A 24,504-nucleotide genomic window follows, 5' to 3' on the forward strand; every position below is an offset into this window, starting at 1 on the left:
CTTTCTTCTGGGTCTGTACCTCTTCTGTTTACTGAACACAGGAGGTCGGCCACTTGGCATTGATGTGTTCCAGAAATTGCTTTGCATTTCCTAAATGAATATAAAGTGTTCTCTGATTGGATGAGGTGGGGTGGTGGCATCATGCTAGAGCGATCTAGAACGAAGAATGGGGCATGCCTGATGAAGAATGATTGGGTGAGTCATCGCACTATGCAGACCTGTTTGAAACATCTTCTGTGAGAACAGCCATTGCAGAAATATTCTGTGAAACACCTAGAGCAGATCTACATACAATCGAATGGCCTTGATGTACCCCTCCTAGTCTACATTTTGGAGGTGGTCCCAATGTGCATCTCTCTGGCCCTCTGTGCCAATTGAAGACTCCCCCTGTCTGTCACTCCTTCTCCCTATATCTCGGTATATTTCTTTTGCTAATATTGATCACTAATAAGTATAACAGATTATTGTATTGTATGACTTTGTGCTTTCTTCATTACTCTTTTATGTTATATGTATGACCATTTTTTAAAGAATTGTAATAAAATGTATACATTTGATGTAATTATGATTTTGAGCCTTTAAAGTCCCACCCAATGGGGGAATTCAGTCTTTGTTTAGAATGATTTTGGGATGTTGGCCAATATCACAGAATAGTCTCTAATCCCCCTTTCCATACCCGATGAAGGCTCCGAAACATTGCTGTTTGCTTTAATGATGTAATTGCTGAATAAAGCTTGGGACCCATTTTTTGAAGACCCGTGGTGTGCTGGTGACATTCTTCATTCTGATAGCTCACGGTTCCAGCCAGTGGTTGCTTCAGCACCCATTTAGACATACGGCCACTTATACAGGAATGTGTGCGTTGGCAAGAGTGCGTTGCAATCATACCAGGGGGTTTTGGACCTTTGCACAGAGACCACTGCTTTCACACTGAGAGTAAAATTCCTGTAGCATGCTGGCAAGGAACAGGCTGTTCTAGTCAGGCTGTGGCTGCTTTCTATAGAAAACAAATTGTTTAAAGCAGAACTTTGCTGCATCTGAGCACCACAAACCAAAAGCCCTATTAAATTATTTTTTAATATTTAAATAAATTCTCCAATCCATCTATGTCTCAATGCTTTAATTTGCTGAGAAATCACGTTGGAGCGCTGGGCTGTGGAGGGGTGGGAGTATCCAGCTCAGGCTTTCAGCGTCTCATTGAGAGGCTGAGCTGGTCGCTGGTCCAGGCATGTGGGCGGATCCCAAACTTATGATGACAAACTTCCCCAAGCCTGGACCGGCCCTGTGATGTCAGCCAACAGTGGGCTTCAGCCCTCTGTCAGCTGAAAACAGTTGACAGGAGTGCAAAACAAACTGCTCTCCTGTATCCAGAGGAGAAGGACAACCGAACAAACTTTGGCTGTACTTCTCCTTTAAGGACTTTGTACATCTTTTATTTTTATGTGATCGGAATGTACTTAGTGGATGCAAACTAAAAGTTCAGTTGGGCTTTAAGAAACTATAAAAGACAGTGGGCTCATTGACGAGGAGTAATAACATAAAAAAAAACGGATTCCTCCAGATATAGCCACCTACTAAGATGTGTCTATTGGCATTATGAAGCATTTGAGAATAATTATTTAACTATAAAGAGGTTTAAGAGAGCATGTGATAAAGTAATAGAGTGAAAAGCCAGTTTAAGAATGCAAGTGGTGATCCGAGAAGAAGATTACGAGTATTGCAATTACCGGACTTCTGTCCAGATCCCAAGGCTACTCCAAGCCGCCCTTCATTACAATCTAGTTAGAGATATTGAATGATACTGTTACGGCAATTCTCAGTTCACACTGTAGACACATAGGAATCTGACATTTACCCAGTGTATTGCTGTCCAGCTGTGCTAATATTAACAGACTTTATTGAATAAAGGATGATGGGATAACGCCTAATTCAAAGATAATTTGGATCTCATATCCATTTAAATCCTTCTAAATTAAGGCCAGGATTGTCATAGAGGAGCTAAAGAGGAAAGCGACTCTGTAATTAAAATAACTTCCACCAACATTAACTCTTCAAGTCCAAGACTTGGTTCTGTAATCGGGTCAAATTTGGGAATTCCATTGGTTATTGGTGGACAGGTTGTTATTTTGGGACTGAAACCAATTGTTGCTTCTCACCAGGGTCATTGATAGAGCATGGGGGGGCAGTACAACATATTCATTTCGTCAAGGGAATTTTCATTTAGCTTCATGAAAGAGGTGAGGCTGTGTTCACTTACCCAATCTATGCAAGGAAAATGAAAAACAAAACACAGGATTTTTTGCTCACACATGATTGGCCAATAGATCACAGTTTTACCTACTTTACTAAGCTTTGTGTCACTTTGTTAAGTTAACAGCCTACACTCCTTTAGCAAATTACCTTAAAATGTTTTTTTTATTTCTCTTGGTATGAATTATATTAAAAAAGACAAGTTTCTAATGTTCTGAAGGTATTACACTTGCTATCTGTGTCTCATAACCATTGTGTAACACAATTTTCTTTGCATTTTGATCATCATGTCTGGGCTGTACAAGTTTGGATGCTATGGCTAAGACACAACTTATATTTGTATTGCTAAACTGTATTGTTTACAGATACTTTAAAAAGGTAATTAACCACTTAAGGACCGCCTCCTGCACATATATACTTTGGCAGAATGGCACGGCTGGGCACAATCACGTACCTGTACGTGGCTCTTTAAGTGCCCAGCCGTGGGTCGTGCACGTGCAGTCAGTGCTGAGCTCTATGACCGTGGCCGCAGGACCCCCGGACCCGATCGCTGCTGGTGTCCCGTGATCGGGTCAGGGAGCTGAAGAACGAGGAGAGGTCTGTGTAAACAAACCTCTCTCCGTTCTTCCTACTGTGGCTGTCACCGATCGTCTGTTCCCTGTTATAGGGAAAGACGATCAGTGACATCACATGCCAAGCCACGCCCCCCAACAGTAAAAAAAACACACGTCACACATAACCCCTCCCTGACCTCTAGTGGTTAACTCCTTCACTGCCAGTGTCATTTACACAGGAATCAGTGCATTTAAATAGCACTGATTGCTGTATAAATGACAATGGTCCCAAAAATTTGTCAAAAATGTCCGATGTGTCCGCCATAATGTAGCAGTCACAATAAAAATCGCTGATTGCCGTCATTACTAGTAAAAAAAAAATATTAATAAAAATGCTATAAAACTATCCACTATTTTGTAAACGCTATAACTTTTGCTCAAACCAATCATTAATCGCTAATTGTGATTTTTCTTACCAAAAAAAAGGAAAAAAAATGTTTTATATATTTTTTGGGGATATTTATTATAGCAAAAAGTAAAAAATATTTCCATTTTTTTCAAAATTGTCGCTCTATTTTTGTTTATAGCGCAAAAAATAAAAACCGCAGAGGTGATCAAATACCACCAAAAGAATTTGTGGGGAAAAAAGGATGCCAATTTTGTTTGGGAGCCACGTCGCACGACCGCTCAATTGTCAGTTAAAGCGACGCAGTGCCAAATCGTAAAAAGGGGCCTGGTCCTTTGGCTGCAAATTGGTCCGGGTCTTAAGTGGTTAAAAATAAAAAAAGACCATAAAATAGCTTTCTCTGTGTTCACATCTTCTGCTTTAGACACATCTACTTTGGACACATCTGCTTTAGATCACTATCTACTGGGTATAGTGCCACCTGCAGGGATATGTTGCTTGGTACAACTGAAAAACTAAAGCACTTCTTAGCCTCCTGTGATCTGACTTCCTCTTAGGTGGCTACATCTACATATGTAATAATGTAGCCACCCTCTCTTGCTCACTCCCAAGATGAACTATGAACTATGAACCATGAGATTTGTGGTGTGTATAAAGTAGCTAAAATGCACTGCTCTTTCCAAACAAATGGAAGCAAAGGGAAAAGGAAAGGTTTGGGAGTTCACAAATGACATTACACATAGGCAGAAAAACACAGTAAGAAACAATTTAATGAAAATAGATTACAGGACCAATTAAGGTTCACCCTATAGCGGTTTTATTGCTACAGGGCGGCGCCTGTATGGCGAATCACATATACATACGTGATCTGACACTTCCTGGTAGGGGGCGCACATGCGCAACGCTGGTGGCTTGCTTCCGATGTGATTACAAAATATTAGGGCTGTGGAAATTAAAGATTAATTCCTAAATTAATCAATGAATTTTTTTGATCGATCAAAATTCTTGACCTGGTCATGAAAGGGGTAAATCTTCCGGATGTCAGGTGGTTAAGTAGTGGATGTGTATAGATTATTTTTGGAGAAAAGGGATATAGATTCATGTCAATTTAAGGCCAACTGCTGCTCTAGTGTTGTCCTGCTGCAATCTTCTACTAAGATGCCACAGCCTGGACCCCCACCTCCATTTTGCCCTCTGCCATCAGGAGGTCATCTGGGGGTTAAGGCAGCCAGCCCTTGATGTGAGTCTCTGCCCGTGCAGCCTTCTGGGATAATTGATGAGCATTTCCCAAGAAGCTGTGGGTTTATGCCATTCTCACATAGAAGCAAGGTCCATACAGACATGGATGAGCGAGTTTGGAGTGGAGGGACTTGCCTGGCCTACACAGGTTGAGTCCTGACCTCAACCTGACAGAACACCTTTGGGATGACTAAGAGCGGAGACTGCGAGCCAGGCCTTCTCATCCAACATCAGTACCTGACCTCACAAATGTGCTTCTGGAAGAATGGTCAAACATTCCCATAGACACACTTCTAAACCTTGTGGACAGCCTTCCCAGAGGATTTGAAGCTGTTATAGCTGCAAAGGGTGGACCAACTCAATACTGAACCCTACAAACTAAGACTGGGATGATATTAAAGTTCATGTGTGTGTAAAGGCAGATGTCCCAATACTTTTGATAATATAGTGGTGTATGTGTGTGTAAAGGCAGGTGTCCCAATACTTTTGACAATATAGCGTGGAAAATTTTGAGAAGAAAAAATGTGTACGTGCCTAAACGCATCTAAACACGCATAAACGCGCACCTGTGTGCACAAATGAATTCCAGTGGCTAGGATAAAGGAATATTCTGGTCAGTAGAGTCCATTTACACTCAAACACTATACTTGCATAAACGCACGTGCAATATATGGATTGTTACTCATTTTTTAAGCCAACATTTCCTGCCAGCAGCTGTGGTGTTCAGAGGGGCTTTTTTTTTTTCAGATGCCCCACATGCAAGAGGCCTAAGAAGTGTATTACTTCACTCATCCATAGAGCTGCACCATTAATCGTTAAAGCGGAGGTCCACCCTAAAAAAAAAAAAAATTACATAAAAATGCTCCTAAAAATCTGGAAAAAAAATTAAAAAAAATTTTTTTTCACTTACCAGAAATGGCTGTTCTTCTGGAGAACGGGGCGCGCTGTCTTCTGGGAACTGTGTGTGTCCCAGAAGACAGCCAGCCATTCACAATGTGCCGGGCAACTCGCGCATGCGCAGTAGGAAACGGCCAGTGAAGCCGAAAGGCTTCACTGCCTATTTCCCATAGTTTGAATGGCGGCACCGGGACCTGATCCGATGGACAGATCGGCTTCGGGCAGCCGACATCGCGGGCACCCTGGACAGGCAAGTGTGATTATTAAAAGTCAGCAGCTACAGTGTTTGTAGCTGCTGACTTTTAAAAAAAAAATTTCAGCTGGACCTCCGCTTTAAGAATCATTATTGCGATTTTTCCCCCGTTGCAATCTTGACAAAGTATTTCCCGATTCTTTCTATGCAGAGAATTATCTCTGCTCTGCTAAAGTCGACAGCCTTCAAAAGAAAGGGGAAAAAAGGGCAATCTGCCAAGAATCACAACATTCTTTAGCATTGGAACTTAAGTATAAACATTGTAACCATTTGTCCTTTAGATCAAAGGAATACACTTTGGTGTGTAAGGCTGGGTTCACACTGCTGTGATGTGGGAACGCTGCAAATCTACTGCGGGTTCCCGCATCGCATGCGTCCCGGCGGCAGTTCACACTGCCCTATGCGAACTGCTGAGAGTGTCAGTGAAAAGTTAATGACACCTCCAAATCAGTTTGCATATCGCAGTGCGATCTGCAAACTAGGACAGGAATCAGATCGCATGGTGTGAACACCCATGCGATCCGATTCTGCTAGAAAATTACTTAGAACCATCAAACAATATATATATATATATATATATATATATATATATATATATATATATATATATATATACATATATATATATATATATATACATATATATATATATATATATATATATATATATATATATATATATATATACATACATATATATACATATATATATATATATATATATATATATATATATATTTTAGTAGAGACCCTAGAGAATAAAATTGCGCAGCAGTCGTTCAAATGCAATTTTTGGGGAAAAGAATTACACTTTAATGAATAAAAAAAAAAAAAACTAACCAGTAAAGTTAGCCCAATTTATTTTTGTATAATGTGAAAGATTTTACGTCACAAGAATTGTGATCTTTTTATTCTAAGAAAAAAAATCATGATTCTCATTTTGGCCAGAATCATGCAGCTCTACTCATCCATAAACCTAGAATATCTGGCCGAGAGGTGATTTTGTTACTTGTAAAAGATATACAATCTAGACCAGTGATGGCGAACCTTGGCACCCCAGATGTTTTGGAACTACATTTCCCATGATGCTCACCTACACTGCAGAGTGAATGAGCATCATGGGAAATGTAGTTCCAAAGCATCTGGGGTGCCAAGGTTCGCCATCACTGATCTAGGTGTAGATGCTCCTCAGCCCCCAGTTCTCAGCATATAGAAAGTGTAATTAATTATTCATGCATTTAATTAGCCGTTAATGAGGACAATTCCTTTAAGTTGATTGCGAGGGTGCGATTGAGAAAAAGCCTTTGTTGGGTTGGTGCGGACGACCAGACGTCAGGGATGGCGGTTTGCCAGCATATAAATGATTTCAGGCTTAACGAGGATATTCTGAGACTGGATGGATGATATGAGAGATGTTAGGAGCGGTCTGTAAATGAATACACTTTGATGTTTAGAACTCTGGGGAGTATCAATCGCTCATCATGGACGTGTATTGCAGGGAACCCCTGACACCAGGTAATGCTAGAATCCAGCGTGCACAGAACAGCCTCTGTTCTTTGATGGTAAAGCCCTGTGTGAGACGGAATCCTCTGCTTTATTATGAACTGCGATTTCTGCCTTTTACTGGTAGACGCAGGGCTGTGTGGAAGTGAAGGGAGAGGGGGGCAGCACTAACGCATTTGTTATCCAATTTCTTTCCCTTTGTCCTTGTGTGGAAAACTCTCATTTAGGTTCGGTTCACTCCTATGCAGTTTGCTTTTGATCCGTTTCTGCAGTGCTTTTTGCGGTGCATTTTGCATTTTTATGTTTTTTTGCACTTTTTTTATGTGTTTTGCATTTTTTATGCTTTCTTTTTGCCCAATTTGTTGTTGGGTGGGTTAAAAAAGTGTGAATCATAGCAAAATTGGGATAAAATCGCAGCAAAACCACAATAATGCTTTTCTGCAGCTTTTCCATTGAAGTCTATTGAACCAAAAACGCAAAATTTTAATACAAGTCCCTGACCCGTTCCAAAAATGCACTGGCTGAAAATGCACAGATGTGAACGTGTCCCATAGGAAACCATGTTCAATGGACTGTAGTGGGCTTCTGTAAAAAGCATTACAAAATGCAAAGGTGTGGTGCATAGGCCTTAGCCTCCTATTGAATGGGAAGGGGGGTCTGCTCAGAGGAGTTACAAGACTCCCTATATTTGAGATAACATAATGCTTGATCTCTGTACACTTTTGGTGGTACATGTTCTTATTAGATGAACTTGAGTCATATGTTAACCAAATGCCGACCGAGCCGAAAGACGGCTACAGCGCGGTCGGCTTATTCTGGGAGGGCATCCATGTATGTCCTCCCAGAATCTAGCTCTCGCGTGCCCCCTGGGTGCGCACCCGGGAACATCCGTGACCGCCGGGTCCGGGAGACCCGGCACATCACGGATCACAAAAAAAACTGACAGGGGTTATAACCCTCCCTTCCAAAATGAACACAAAAATAAGATTTGCCTTTAGTTAAGACACATTACTTTAACATAGGCAGGCATTCGTACAGACATAACACTGTGGAATACATTTAAAGATGAATTGAACTGTCGTAGATGTGCCCATAAAAAGCAGGTAGAGTGCAAAGAACTAGCCCCCAGCGTTGCCTGTGGTCTACTTGCAGCTGATATTTTCCCCATTACTGTCTTATTGCACACTGTGTCTCTATGTGGAGGTTGCCATATTGGTGTCAGAGCTGGAGGCGAAGAGAACTGTTATAGTGGTTAGCACTTCTGCCTAGCAGCACTAGGGACACTATTCCAAATCCCAACCCATCCCGGCTCTATGTTTCTTATGGACACATAGAGCAGTGGCTCAGGAACAACCATGCAGAAGTGCAGAAGTGCCCCCAGGGCAAGCGGCTTTTTCTGAGGGCAGTGCTCAAGGGGAGAAGCCAGGAGCGTGAGCAGAGGACCTGAAAAGAAGAGGATTGAAGCTGCTCTGTAAAAACCACTGCACAGAGCAGGTAAGTATGACATGTTTGTTATTTAAAAAAAAAAACAAAGCTTTAATACCGCTCTAAAGTGTTACTAAACCTAGGACCCTGCATTCACTATACCGATCTTTCACAGTGCACAGAACATGGAAATTGAATTATTTTAGTAAATAAAAACTGCTAAATACCTTTTCTCATCAGCAGTATATATCAGTCTTGTGACTGCAATCAGTGTCTGGTTAAAGCTTTGGGGGGGGGGGGGGTTCATTCTTCTCTGACTGTCCTATGAAGCTGCATGACCCCTGACTGTGTCTGGACAGTGCTGATTGGCCCTGTGCCGACCCCATGCCTCCTCCAAAAAAAGAAACAAAAAAAAAACTCTCTAGCAATGGACACCAAACTGAGCATGTGTAGAATGTCCCCAAGGCTCTGTACTATCAACAGATGGATTGGGGACAGTTAAAGAAGGGGAGGATCAGAGAAGACAGGATCCAACAGCATTTTTATACAATGCAGAGGATTAACTCCTTAGGTGCCACAGTGAGTATAATCAACATTTTTTACTGCATTTACAGACTGATTTTACTGTTGTGGGTTTAGTAACACTTTAAGTATCTTTCAGAACTTCCACATGTATACCCCAAATAGGAGTATCAGTATGGACCCATCCGGCCTCAGTTTATACCCCTAATCATTCCACTGCTTTCCTTCCATCTCCTGGACCCTCTGCACTACAGTCCCACATGCGGTTATTTGTTTAGCATATAAAATGACCGCCTACGCAGTGCGTGCAGGTAATTGTTCCCCGCAGATTAGCTGCTATATGTAAAGCTGTTTGCATTTATTGGGATTCATAAATCACCCCCTTATTACAGGACAACAATTGCTAGGGGCTGGAATGGCTCGAGAACAGTCATTCCATAGTTATTAATACCGAATATTAATATTCTTTCCCAAAGAGTATAACGTGCCCTTCTATTGTAATATAAAGATCGTGTGTATTCAGAGCTCTGTTTGGCTCACATCAACTGTGTCTTTGGAAGTAAAACTATATTATACAGTGACAGGGCTTCTCCAGAATAATCCCCTGAATGTTATTACACCAAGTTCACCTTTTCCGTGATTAGAAGCTGTAACATATTTGCAGTATTTTTAATTTTGCATTTAAAATAGTTGAAAACCCATTGCATGTTTTGTTTTCTAAAGAACTAAATGCTTGTTTGCATCCTTATTTCATTCTTTTGTTGTATTTCAGTGCCGCTGATCTCCTGCACTCTGTTTGCAGCCACTTCCTGTCTCCAGCTGGATGGCATTTCTTACAGCAGTAGTAAATTCAAAAATAAAAAATTGAAATGGTCCCCTGCTGGTTAATACTAGCATACTAGCACATTATGGCATGTGATAAAAGAAAAAAAACGTGTTTGTGCATATAAAACGTATTAGGTAAACAGCAGCAAAACACACTATGAGTCATTTATCATAGTTAAAATAATATATAATTATAATAATAATATATATCTGTCTGAGCTTTGGAAATATCCCGTCAAAACTCCAAATTGGTAATTAGCAACTATACATGTTGACCTCAGCAACTTGTGGAAGGTGAATTCTGTTTGCTTGTCAATTTTTGATCCCCTTTGGATCATTTCCAACAATGGATCCCTTCCCTTTGCTTTATTAACTATTCCCCTCTCCCACTATACCCATACCTGACAGGTGTGTAAGGGTGTGTAAGGGTGCGAGACTGCACGCGATAATGGCGTTCCTGATAGGCGATGCATTTAATGATGAAATAAAAGCCACCTTTAATCTGGATACAGTGGAAACTGAACCACAGGAACAGAACAATATTAAACCCCTGTTTAAGGAACATAAAAAATGTATTATTAGATCACTAAACGGTAAGTGGGATATCCTCTCACTTGAATCCTATATACCGGTATTAGTAATACCTGGAGGCTTGAGGGAAAAGGTAGTCCATGCTACTCGTTTACAAACTGAGAGGTTCCTTGATAAATGGAGGAAACAGTGTATCAATCATGGGGTAGAAATCGTGAAGCTTATAGTTGAGGAGGAGAAGGAGCAGCTATTGACAAACGCAAATCACTGAAAGTAGTGGTAAACTTGAACCCCTTAAAGATATGCCTGACTTTGACAAATTTAATGATCTCCTTAAAAAAGAAATCGACAAAACAAACTAGTCTAAAAATGATTAAACAGTCCAAATTCAAGAGGGACCTCAACAATTGGGCTAGGGGTGAGATCTTCAACCTCACCCCTAGACGCTGAAGAAGCCGATCCCGACATCATAGGTTCCCCTCACTATTGCCGGTAGTCAATCCTCCGGAAAGTGAAGATGAATCATATCGTTCTGCCACTTTTTTGGACAAGGAACTACTGGAATTGGAGGGTTCCCCACCATTCAGGGGTATCCTAAAAGGAGGCATAGCAGGTACAACAGAAGGAGGAAAAGGGAGGGGCAGATACAAGGAGGCAGGGGAGTCAAGGAGAACGGGCCGTACCACAAAAAAGGAGCCAGAAGCATCCCTGCTAAATAATTCTACGCAGATACTACTACCCTAGATGACATAAAGGTTATTAACCTCTCAGACTTCCAACTTGGAGACAGTCATCTCAACCTCTTAAGAAAGGAACTTTCTTCTCACCTACATCAAGAATGGCCCATTTTTAGGTTTATAAGGACCCCTGTTTATTCCTGAGAAGGGTATACTACAAGTTACTATACTTGTATATATATATATATATATATATATATATATATATATATATATATATATATATATATACAAGCTGGCCCCTAAATGAAAATCTGATTTAATCTAAATTGATTGGACACATGTCCATTTAATAAGATGAAGATACATTACGTCATACATCCTGACAAATCGCACGGTTAGGTGTGCAAAACACATTGACATAGGCAGCGCCAATTCTGCCCCGCGCTCCACCATGCATTCCAGCAACAGTGCAAGTTAATCCCGCACTGCTATCTCCATAGGGACTAATTGGATAAGCCTGCTTTGCAATTTACCTACGGGCCACCGTAGCCAGCAAACTTGATAACTGACCGGATGCCTAGAGCATAGACGCTCTATACCAGACTGCCGCTGCAACACACTGACGGACCTTATCAGCAGCCATCCATATGCTGACACAGCATCTATCTACAGGCTGACTCAAGGGGGAATGGACTTTATGTATCATGGCCATCCTAGCCATTAACCTGGAGTGGTGAAAGCCTTCTGGCAAACAGCATCTTTTCTCCACCCATCCTTCCCCTCTATCTCCTGTTGATACCAAGTGGACTTATCGTAAATGTGCACTGCTTGATATACCACACTTGGTCAAGGAACACTGTAGCTGATGCACGCATATATAATATGCTCAACAACCAGTCTATTCCTAAATCACATATTACTCATTCAGTGACCCTACACTTTATGCTATATATCCACGGGTGGAAAGACAGCCTCTGGAAACCATCACAAGTCAGCAGATCACCATTTCAACTTAGGCTACGGATTCCCGTTAATAGCTCCACGTGTTTGACTTACCTGTTTTTCAACCTCTCTACATAATAACCGCATTAGCCCAGTATACGGACATGCAGCATATGTAGTTCTGATACTTTTGAGTATACAGGATTAAGTTCTTATACTGGCTCAATTCTATATAGCAGCATTTTCTCCCCTCTTTCACTTAGTTGGTTCATGCATGTGTATGTATGTGTTTGGGCCCTTGATTGGCGCCATATTGTGACAACGTTGTCATTTTTTTCTATGTATTTTATATTGTTGAGTACACTGGGGGATACTTCCACTATTTATGTCCTCATAACATTCTAAGTGGACCCATTTTCTATATATGTAACTTTAATAAAGAAATTTTGCTATATCATATACCGTGGTTGACCCTCCATATTGCTACATTGCGGCATCTCTTTGTTCCACCGCTATCAATTTTTTCTCAAAATAATATGAACCAATTGTGCTGTGTTAGACCATTAAACAAACAAAAAGTGAAAACAAATAGTCCCAAAATAATGGTGCAACAGTCCACACTGTGAAAATATATAATTTTATAATCAAAGTCTTCCACCAAGAGGATCTTGAACTGTGCTCCCACACCAAATAAAGTCACCCTGCATGTATAAAGAACTGATTGCACAATGTGTAAAAAAGGTGCCACCGGTACATAGACGCGCTCCCGGTGACATCAGCATGTAGCTCGTTCATACGCGTTTCATCAAACAAAACATATGATGCTATAAGAGCATGCTGGGATCTGGGAGCAAAACTATCCCTTGTAAACACAGAATGCTTCCGACTTTACAAGTGACAGTGGGGTGCAGGAGCAGAGGACGAAAGCCAGAGGTGGTGGAATGGAGTTCCACCACATTTTGGCTGCAAAACTGGGTGCAAGCACCACATGATAAGGCCTGGTGGGCCGGATGTGGCCTGTGGGCCATGCGTGCCCTAGTAGAATTTCATTCAACATTTTTTGTTGAAAGAACATTTGTTCACTTTTCTAATCATTAGTGGGGTCGTAGTGACGTTTGTGTTCAATCGCAGAGACAAGAATATTCAAAGGAATAGGTTGGAAACTTTTTCTCAATTTCTAACAGTGTATGTGGTTTTTGTTTAGTAAAGTCCATTTATTCTAAAATCAAATGTTTTAAAAGCAAATACTTTTTTTAAACTACATTCTACTGACATTTGAATGTTGTGAGAATTTTTGCACAAAGTTTCCCAAAATTTTTGGGAAAATTCTACTAATGTATACCCAGCTTTACTCCAGAACGATCCTTCCAGTGGTGCAATCGGTCCCAAAGCCTCCTGTCAAAGGTGCTCCCGGCTGTGGTTGTACCCCTGACTTCTGCATGATGTTTTCATTGTATTATTTGTTTGCGTATAAGTTATACTAAGAGCTACCTCTCATATAAATTTGATAATAAAAATGAGAATTGTTGGTTTTAAATATTGACTTACAACGATCCCCTATTTCATTTATAAAACTATTTCGCCTTCAGCCTCAGGATAACCAGAAACAAATGTTTTTCTTGCAGACACAAAATGGGTAAACAGAACAGCAAACTCGCCCCTGAGATGATGGAAGATCTGGTGAAGAGCACAGAGTTTAATGAACATGAACTGAAACAGTGGTATAAAGGCTTCCTGAAGGACTGCCCTAGTGGCCGGTTGAACCTGGATGAGTTCCAGCAGCTCTATGTAAAGGTAGGTAACTGCCTGTTCTGTTCCATCTTTTTTTTTCGCCTCAAACAAATCATACTGAAACCTTAAATTGTGTTATATAAACGTCTCAGAAAATCTTAAGGTCATTTGTTCCCAGTGTTCTATTAATGTATCAGTCCAACTAGATGTGATATTTTAATAAAGATGGCTAGGCCAATTCAGCTCCTGTCTTCTTATATTCTTTGGACACTCCAGTAGTGAGAACTTCCTGTGATAAGTCTTTCATTTCGGGTATCCCCACCTTTCTTCATAATATAAAATGGGTAAAAATCCAACAGGTAGAATGGGAACTTACTATAATGGCCACAGAAGGTGTGCAGACTCAGCAACTCAAGTGCACAGATCGATCAAAGTGTAGATATGGACCAGGGTTGTTAAAAATCAAAGGAAACAGTGGGCCAAATTGCATAGATTCAGTTTGCAAGGATGTTCTTTGCTATGTTTTTGGGTCACATCTATTTAATTCCAGAAAAAAAAGATGTTTTAGTAATTACAATTACATCATTAAACTGTAACTTACAATACCGCATCTTTAGAAGGGGCCCATGAACTGAACGTTTCAGCTGTAATTGACATAAGGAGAGGTGACTTTTATTCACTGGAGAACTTCGTTGGACCTCATTTAAATGAAATTTCCAAATCGGCTGAGAGACACAAAGAACTAGTGCGAGGGTCATATATGCCACATCAAACCCCAGTCTGAAATGCCTGATATAGAAGGTGCACAGACTGATCATTAGTCATCTCATAACACACCAAAGAATTATGCCATCAAGATCAGTTATTCAGCTCTATCAAGATTTGTTTCTACTTGTATTTCATACTTAGTTGTCTTTATGATACTCTGAAATTTACTGTACTAGGCTTTACTAAATACACACATAGGAGTCTACTGGTAAAAGACAAATTAATAGGAATTTACTGCTAATGCTATTCTAAACTTGAAGCAGAACTAAAGTATGCTTTTTAAAAAACAAACATTATGAAATTGTTAAAGTATATTTAAAGCCAAAAGATTTGTTATGTCATCTGAATCTTATCAGTGATTTTCCAGTTTTGAAGACTCAATAGGAAGTGACAGAATATCTTTCCAATGTGAGGGAAATCACTTCGGAAACAGTTGCCATGGGAAGAAGTATCCCTATTGGAATATTTACCCTTTATTCCTGCTATGGTAGCAACTAAAAATTTGTGATTTTCCTTCACTTATATCCCCAGCTCATTAGTGCTTTAAATGCTTGTTTTCTCAAGGGTATGTTATAACACAAATATTAACTTATTCTGCCTTCCGGCACACTGGTTGCAGTTGTAAAGACCACTCCTTCGAATCCTCTGGTCTTGCTGGATTCCAAATGGTCTTGTCACCTCCCCTTTCACCTGATTGGTCTTGTCACCCCCTCTCTTGGTGATGAAGGGGTGCCTGCCCATATTCCAAGGTTTGATAGAGTGGGACCTTAGAGTTGGCTGTCACAAAATTTGGAATAAGTTAAGTTTTACTTAGATCATCCTTTTGAAACAAGCATTAAACCCTTCATCAGCAAGGGTGGCAGGGATTTAACAACTGTCCAGCGTTCCACTTAAACTTACAAGTTCAGCCTGTTTGCTTTAAAAAAAATTAGTTCTTCCTTAAATCTTACATAGAAGGTTTTTTTTGTTTTGTTTTTTCAAAACAGTTTTCAGCTTCTATGGTCCATCAAGACATTTATTAATATTATTTTACCTTCCTCTAATCCAATTTGAAAGGTTGCTAGTCAACAAACAATAACAGATTGAACATTAACATTGATTGTAGTTTAGAGGACAAAATTGTATTCCTTGTGAAAAATAAATTTGACAGATAGACATAATGTTCTATTCACTTTGTAAAGTTTGGTGGCTTTTCTTACAGGGAAGCCAGCTGAGACATTTGGCCTGGGGAGCCTTTTAGAGGCAACAGAAAACATGGTTCTCACCTTGTCTGCTGAAATTTAGATACTATGTATCACAGCGAAAGAGTGGAGAAGTGGTACCCAGGTACAATTTCCTCAAGACACACATTACCGAGAATTGCCATGACTCAGACTTAGTAGGGCTTAGTCCCAGTGGGATTAGGCTAACATTAGTAGTAGTGGTGGTGGTAGAGGGAGCTGATTTTTTTTTAATGAATGATAGTGATATTACTGTTACAGTCTGCAAGGGGAGTTTAACCCCAGTCTCTGCATGTTGCACATTATGCTGGTGAGAGAAAATGGTGACATGGAGGCCAGCAGAAAAAAACAGTGAGGCCCCTTTCACACTGAGCTGCCCCGGGCATCGGCGGTAAAATGTAACTTTACCATCATTTTTGCGGGGCTATTCGGCTGCCTGCGGGGCACTTTTAACCCCCACTAGTGGCCAAAAAAAAGGTTAAAAGCACTGCCACAGTGGCACTGTGCTGTTGGTTCCATGGTCCTGCCCATTGATTTCAATGGACAGGGGCGCTTTAGGAGCGGTGGGTTCACCGCTCCTAATGTGTTCCAAAGAAGCAGGACTTTTTCTGTCTGATGCCTTGCCAGTGAATGGAGCCGCTGTTTCAGGGTGCTTTGCAGGCGCTATTTTTAACACTATAGCGCCTGCAAAGCGCCTCAGTGTGAAAGGGGTGCGGCAGGAAACCACAGAGATCGACACTTCCAGAAGTGTCCATTTCCAAGCGAACCTCAGGGGACCATTTTTGCTGTTCAGAGCTATGTTCTTTGTTTCTGATCTTTTAATGACAAGGTCACTTTAGGTAACCCTCCAATCCTTACAAATCTTACTAACATTTAATTTGCAACTCTTAGCTTTTCTAAGCTTTTGAAAAAATAAGTCCTTAAGAACCTTATACATAAGGTCTCGACTAACCCCCCCAACCCCAGAGCTATTCCTCTTCCACCAAGATCTCCCTGCACAAGGAGAGCGCATCCTTAAATGCTTTTCTTTAAAAGTAAGCTGTCAGAAGGAGCTTATAGTCACGGCCGCACCAGAACACCCAACACCCTTTAAGTTAGATGTAAGCCACCCTGGAGAGGTAGATAACTGCCTGAACAACATTGAAGCAATCAAAGGTTATTCTGGGGCTGCAAACTTTTTAAAGAATATAACTTTGTAAGCCACTATTAAAAAGTAAGCTAATATTGAAGAAAACAGAGAATTTATTATTCAAAATGCTACTGTAAAAATATAAACATAATATTACCTTATGCTTCAAATTATCTTTTTATCTGCATTGAAAAACTTATCAGTCACTTTTATTCACAGTGCTGGGGTCAAGAGAAAGTAACCCAGAGTTAAAAGGTCAGTAGTATGTAATGCAGAGTGCAGGCGTCGGGAGTAAGTCATGGAAAAGGCAAGGCAGCCGCATACCAAATGATATACAAATCAAGTTTTTTTCCAACGATCACCACAGCTGTAGTCCCTGTTAGAGACCACATTGGGCTTAGTTGTAGAGGGGTACTCTTGAAGTGGGTGGTATTTGCCTTTATTTATGTGCACCATGGAGATAGGAGTCTGCGCCTTGAATGGAGGCTATCCATATGCCGCTTTAAACTGTGGGTCAGGAGTAAGTAACACAGCGTTCAGAGGTCAGTAGTAAGTAATGCATAGTTCAGGGATAAGTAGTAAGTAAAACAGGGTTAAGGGGTCAGGAGTAAGTAACCCAGAGTTCAAGAATCAGGAGTAAGTAACACAGAGTTCAGAGGTCAGTAGTAAGTAATGCATATTTCAGGGGTAAGTAGTAAGTAAAACAGGGTTCAGGGATTAGGAGTAAATAACCCAGAGTTCAAGAATCAGGAGTAAGTAACACAGAGTTCAGAGGTCAGTAATAAGTAACAAAGAGTTTGGGGCTAAGCAGTAAGTAACATGGAGTTCACGGTTTAGCAATGAGTAACATAGAGTCCAGAGGTTAGTTAGTCCAGTTAGTAATGAAGAATTCAGAGGTAAGTAATTAACACAGAGTTCAGGGGTCAGGAGTAAGTAACACAGAGTTCAGAGGTTAGTAGTAACACAGAATGTAGGGGTCAGTAGTATGTAATGCAGAGTGCAGGGGTCAGTAGTAAGTAATGCAGAGTTCAGTAGTCAGTAGTAACACAAATAACAAGTATTCTGTTGTTTTACTGAAGCTTGAAAAACAAAGGAAACGGGCATGTGCATAATTAGCCTTCAACACAAATAATTGTATTAACTCCTCTCTAAGGATACAAAATAGTAAAGCGCATCACACTGAAATGATAACCAATGAAGAGCTTATAAAATAAGAGCAGTAGCCTTCAGCAACCAGTTCTCACCAGGGAAGTAACAGTGAATGATGTCTGATTGCTTTAGATCAGGGGTCTCCAAACTTTCAAATGGCCAGTTTACTGTCCTGAAGACTTTATGGGGGCCGAACTGTGGCCATTGGGAGTAAAAAAAGTCCCAACATCAGTGGGAAAAAAATGATGCCCCATAGTTTGTCTTAGTGGAAGTAATTGCATTCTATCATTGGTGTCAGTAAATTTTGCCTCATCATTGATGTCATTGGGCCCCAACGTTGGTGTCATTGGGAGGAATTGCACACCATCATTGATATCATTGGGCCCCATTGTTGGTGTCAGTGTGAGAAATTGTGCACCATCGCTGTTGTCATTGGGAGGAATTGTGCCCCATTTTTGGTATCAATGGATGAAATAGAGCCCCAAGGGCCGAATAAATGCAAGCAAAGGGCCAAGAAGGGCTAAGAAAAGTGCAATAACCCACATCAACCAATAGGACTTAGCTTTTGGATGATCTGACTACAACTGATTGCACTTGTTTGCTATGGGTTAGTGCACTTTCCAATGCTTTAATAAATAATGAGCTGTCTTATTCAACAAAAGGCATTATCTAAAGCTGGATACACCCTATGCAATTTTCTGTAGATATTTTCCTTCAGATTTACTAAAACCATATAATATGAGGTCAAACCATAACAGTTTCCATTTGTATGCAATCAGGCAGGCCTGTGTACTACATGGTTTTGGTAAATCGAAAGGAAATCAGACAACAAAGTTGTATAGTGTGAATGGGGTCTAAGATTTATTTTCTGTTAGGCTGCTTTTACACTGATTGTCAGGGGATGTTAAAAGCAGGTGGTTAAGCCACAAGTTTACCTACCCACGAACGCTCACCTACAAACAGACGTGGGCGTTATTTATGAAAGGCAAATCCACTTTGCACTACAAGTGAAAACTACAAGTGCAAAGTGCACTTGAAATTGCACTGAAAGTGCACTTGGAAGTGCAGTCACTATAAATCTGAGGGGTAGATCTGAAATGAGTGGAAGCTCTGCTGATTTTATTATCCAATCATGTGCAAGCTAAAATGCTGTTTTTTATTTTCCTTGCATGTCCCCCTCAGATTTACAGCCACTGCACTTCCATGTGCACTTTCAGTGCAGTTTCAAGTGGCTTTGCACTTGTTGTCTGTACTTGTAGTGCATAGTGGATTTGCCTTTAGTAAATAACCCCCACTGTGCTGCTTAGTTGCCCAGTGTGGCAATTTTAACTCTACATGCCAAGTTTGACAGGCGGTACCACCCATGTTAGTGAATGGGGCAACTGCGAAGCAAAAAGCCATTTGGCAACTAAAAAGAAAAAAACATATGGAGAGGACAACATCACTTCCTTAATACCTGCAAACCTGCTTTTACGGTCCACTGAAAAACAGTCTACTACAGATTGCTTTTTTTTGGGGGGGGGGGGGGGGAGTAGTTACCTCCACAAGTGTGAAAGGGCATGATCATTTGACTTTCGTATAGTGTGTACACAACTTTCAACATCAGATTCTGCCTTTTCAAATGAAAATTTCCGAAGAGGCAAACTCCAAAATTGTTCTCGTATGCAAACGAACAAAACAAACGATTCTTGTTTAATGCGTACCGTTTTGTTCAATTTTTGAACGAGAAAAATACAGGTTTCGGAGATATTTTTTTTACCTACAGGTAAGCCTTATTATAGGCTTACCTGTAGCTTAAACTTATAAAAATTACTTTACTACCACTTTGAGGATGAGCTCAGGCGTGTTCGCATGGTCCACGTGCAGAGCCCGACAGGAAGTCAGCGCAGCGCTGCGCTAATCACAGGCAATGAGACATTGCCCCGATGCCCGGCTGCAGAGATCGGGAAATGTCTCACTGCCTGTGATTAGCGCAGCGCTGCACCGACTTCCTGGCGGGCTCAGAGGGTGGCCAATGCGAACACGCCTGAGCTCATCCCTACCTATGATCAGAAACAATAAACAACAGGGAAAAAAAAGCCTTTGTCATACGAGAATTTTTGTACATCATTTACTTCCTCGGTTCTGACTTGCTGTGAAACATCGAGGAAAACCGGACGATCCTGATTTTCATATAGCGTGTACCAACAGCACTTCAGTCTTCCTAGGATTGCTCTGTTTATTTGTCATGATTCAAGTTAAGGTGTTTCCCATGTAGTAGTAATGAGAGTGATTTTTACCAGCTGTGTAGGGCTCCCCATTCCCATTCTACTTGCTCAGCAGGAAACGTCTGTCATTCAGGATGAGGCGTTGTGCCCCGCGGCAGAGAATGCAGAGCAACAGGGACTGTCCCCAGGCAATGAGGACAGATGGCAACCCTGGTCTGAGCTCTTTTTATTACTGCCAAAGATTTACAATGAAGGCAAATGAGCAGGGTTGCAAATACTGTAGATCTATACCAGCAGTGATTAATGCAATATGCTTGCAGCTGTCTTCCCGAAATTCATACAAGACAATAAATCTCAGATCAGACACCCTGCTCCAACCTCGTAAGAGGCAAGTGTCAGACGGAGGAGCTGTGGCAACAGTAGCTTGTTTTTATGCATAGATGCTCAGCGGGTTCTAAAATGGCCATTTACAAATAAATTATATGAAAATGCTAAAACTGCATCAATTCCAGGTATTTACACTGCTTATGTTTAAAAAAAAAGTTTTGAATATCTCTAGTGGGAGGAGCAGGGATGGAACGGAATATTGCGTAATCTTATCGCTTGATGTTTCTTATATAAAATGCTTCTTATATATGTTATACAAAGTTTCTTTATTGTTCATTTTTTGATTTTCTCACATAAGTCTAATATGTGGATGATGATATACTAAGTTTAATATCGACATATATTCTTCTGTGACGTAAACAAATAATATCAATAACAAGCAACTGATCTTTGTTACAACGACAAATGCTGACTTTTTTAAATTTTCTGAATAAAAAAAAAAAATTAAAATTAAAAAATAAAATTTAGTGATGTATTATTAAATACAAGGCTGTAGTAATTCTTGGATATAAACAAAAAAGTCAGTGCTACTACCCATACATCACATAGAAAGCAGAGCTCCCAGGTGCTCGATCCACAGTCATTGGCTGAGTAGAGAAATTAGGAAAAGATGATCCGCACTCCGGTGATTGCTCTTAAAAAATGTAGTGTTTGTTAACAAGTCTCAGTGACCAAATGCAAATAAGAAAGGTTACGCGTTTCAGCCTATAAGGCCTTAGTCATGATCTGTAGTAATTTTTGTCTTTTATATCTGCCCCTAAAGTGTTACTAAACCCACAAGAGTAAAATTAGTCTGTATATGCAGTAAAGGGGTAAAAATGCTGTTTAATCCAGCCTTCTCTGATCTTCCCTTTCTCCCACTGTCCCTAATCCATCTCCTGATAGAACAGACCTTTGGAGTACCTGTGCGCATGCTCAGTTTGTTGTGTATTGCTAGAGCTTTTTTATTTTGTTGGGAGAGTGCATGTGATCAGCACAGGGCCAATCAGCACGGTCCAAAGAGAGGGTCAGGGGTCCTGCAGCCTCATAGGACAGTCAGAGTAGAATGAAAACTCTTTCTTCAAGCTTTAACCAGACACTGATAGAAGTCACAAGGCTGCTACATATGGCTGATGAGAAACGGTATTTAGCAGTTTATATTTATTAAAATGATTGCATTAGCATGTTCTGTGTACTGTGGGAAGGCAGATATAGTGAATGCAGGGTCCTGGGTTTAGGAACACTGTAAAGTGGATGTAAACCCGATTTTTCTTTTGTCTGGCACAATATAGAGTATGGGATTTCAGATCAGCTGTGCCCAGTCTTGCCACAAAGTTAATCCAGCTCTGAGCAATCCTCGTATCTTTTTTCAGTGAAATAAAACAGACAAACTCTGAAATCTTTGTCCGTTCTTCCCCCTTGCTGTGATTGACAGGTGATTTACATATCTCGTGCACTAGCCTAAGACAAGCATTATTTTTTAATTCCCACCCCCACTCCTTTCTTCAGAAGCTCTGCAAGGATTGGCTGTTCCACACCTCAGCATGATTGGGCATGGTGAAGTCATGTGGGGACTTTTCTGGGTTTTGACTGGATGTTAGTGATCATAGCAGAAGTTCAGTGTAAGAAATACACAGGAGAAAATGCATGTTAATAAGGGGAGTGTAGAGGTGGGCGGGGAGTCTACTGACATCACGACTCCACCCACTGAGTCCTGGAAAACAGACCCACCCACAAAATCTGCAGTTTTTTTGGTCTCATAGCAGACAGAGGAGAGACATTTGATAGATAAGTATACCTGCAGGAGGCATGTATATCCTTCTAGATAACCAATATTGCAGTAGTTTAGAAAGGATGAGAGTGAGTTTACATCCACAAAAGTCCACAAAAGTGCAAAAAATGTTTTGAATGATGAATATATATATACTTGTATAGTAAGCACAAAAACAACAGAATCACGGTTTCTTAGAAGGAAAAGCTGCTTGAATACTGTGTGATATATTTTACAAAATGGTACAATAAGGCCTCTTTCACACTGATGTCCCGTTCAGGCCCGCCTGTCAGTTTTTCAGGCGGACCTGAACGGGTGCTCCATAGAGGTCTATGGAGCGTCGGATGTCAGCGGTGACATGTCCGCTGACATCCGACCCGCTCCGATCCGAAAAAGTGTAACGGAGGAAAAAGCTATTTTTCCATCCGTCTGCGGATCGGATCGGGTGACGACGGGCACTGCGGTCCGTCATCATCCGATCTCCCATAGGGGAGAGCGGCGCTGTGACAGGTCCGTCCCTGCGCAGTGTGCAGAGACGGAGCTGTCATCTCCCTGCTCAGCGGGGATCGGCGGAGTGATCCCCGCTGAGCAAACGGACATCCACGGGGCGGATCAGAACTGATCCGCCCCGTGTGAAAGGACCCTAAATGTGCAAATTAACAGGGAGTTATATTTTTCACATTTAATTATCCTGCATTTTTCCCTACATAATTGTATTATTTTTACACGTTGCTGATCAGATAATGGCTGTGTGTCTCATTTCAAGGTTGTTGCCATATTTTTCTGGCCTCACATCAGACTTTTGTTCCATTTCCACCCACTTGTGAACTAAATAAAGCTTTAAAGGTGAAGGTCCCTGTGTAAGGTGAACACAATATTTCTGCCTGTTTCCACCAGTCAGTTAATGTTCCCTTCACAGAGGAAAGTCATACTTTATCCTTTTGCAAATTAAGTAATTTAGCCTCCATTTAAAGTGAGCTTGTGTCAGGAGAGCCATTATGCACTCCAACACTCGTCTCTCTGCTGGGCTCTGAGGCTCCCTTGCCAGTTGATGGGATGGTAGGGTGGGCATGCCAAAGCTTAAGTTGGAGTGTACTAGATTTCCAAGAGTGTACACCATTTTTTTAGTGCTATCACAACGCACACTCAAGACATTTTCTTTCTATAAGATTTAAGTCCAAAATATGTAGACTGTGAAGTGTGAATATTAGACGTTTGTCTGGAAAGTACTAAGTGGAGGGAAAGGTTAGTCTGTAGTATGGATTTGAATACATGCAGGATGGAGTTCTCCTTGCTGAGCTTGGTAGAAGTCTGAAGTGTAAGCAAATATGACTCTGCTACCAAATTTTATGATGAACTCTGTATTCTTGGTTTTGGGTGGTGTTGGGCAAGCTTTGACAACCTAATGTGGTTGATGCTATTTTGAGGAGACCTCTTGATACTACAGTCCTGCATTGACAGCCAGGGCTGCAGGAGGGCTTAATATCCTAGTTACTCTCTCTGGAGGGTATATTTCTATGAGTATTACACTAAGATTCACTTATGTTGTCACATACCATTTAGTTGATTCGGATTATCATTAGATGGATGGCAAACTCTAGAGAGAGAACCCAGGATGTTTAACAACACGCAGACCTCTGACTTTGTATAATGCTCATTTCCATACGTTCCCCATTCTATCAAATAAAATACATTGGCTTGATAAATCCTACTTTAGTCACTATTTACGTTTCTAAATTTAGGGCCATGCATTTTCTGTAAGGGACAGGAGAGTCCAGCTTAACAAAACTGACCATGTTATGCATGTAGGTGAGGGACCTGTAGATAAAGTAATGGGTACCTGCAGGTGGTAGGAGCTGATTTGTTGGTAATAAATTATTAGGAAGAAGAATAGGCAATTTTTGAGGTAGTGGGTTTGATGGACTGATTAAAATGGACTGGGAACATATAGAAATGTAAATAGTGCTTAAAGGAGAACTATGGCTAAATCTTTTTTGGTCATGCACGCCTGTGTCCTAGATTCAGCTGACAGTGACCTAAAGCCCACTGTTGGCTAACATCCAAGGGTCAGTTATGATTTTTGGTATGTGCCTTTTTTCTTAAAAAAAAATTCTATTTATACAATTGTATTCTTTG

The 24,504-nt window shown here is 40.8% G+C and overlaps 1 protein-coding gene across 1 annotated transcript in view; it reads left to right on the forward strand.

Annotated features, from left to right (window-relative positions):
- The window catches only part of VSNL1 (visinin like 1), a 216,899-nt gene that overhangs the window by 72,712 nt on the left and 119,683 nt on the right, over positions 1-24,504 (forward strand). The window contains exon 2 of the mRNA XM_077488816.1: positions 13,653-13,821. Coding sequence (XP_077344942.1) covers positions 13,660-13,821 — 162 coding nt within the window. The 5' untranslated portion in view covers positions 13,653-13,659. The remainder of the gene's footprint in view (positions 1-13,652; positions 13,822-24,504) is intronic.

Source organism: Lithobates pipiens, unplaced genomic scaffold (genome assembly GCF_037356315.1).
Source record: "Lithobates pipiens isolate NorthernLeopardFrog02 unplaced genomic scaffold, aLitPip1_a1.2 Scaffold_18, whole genome shotgun sequence".
NCBI classification, from domain to species: Eukaryota; Metazoa; Chordata; class Amphibia; order Anura; family Ranidae; genus Lithobates; species Lithobates pipiens.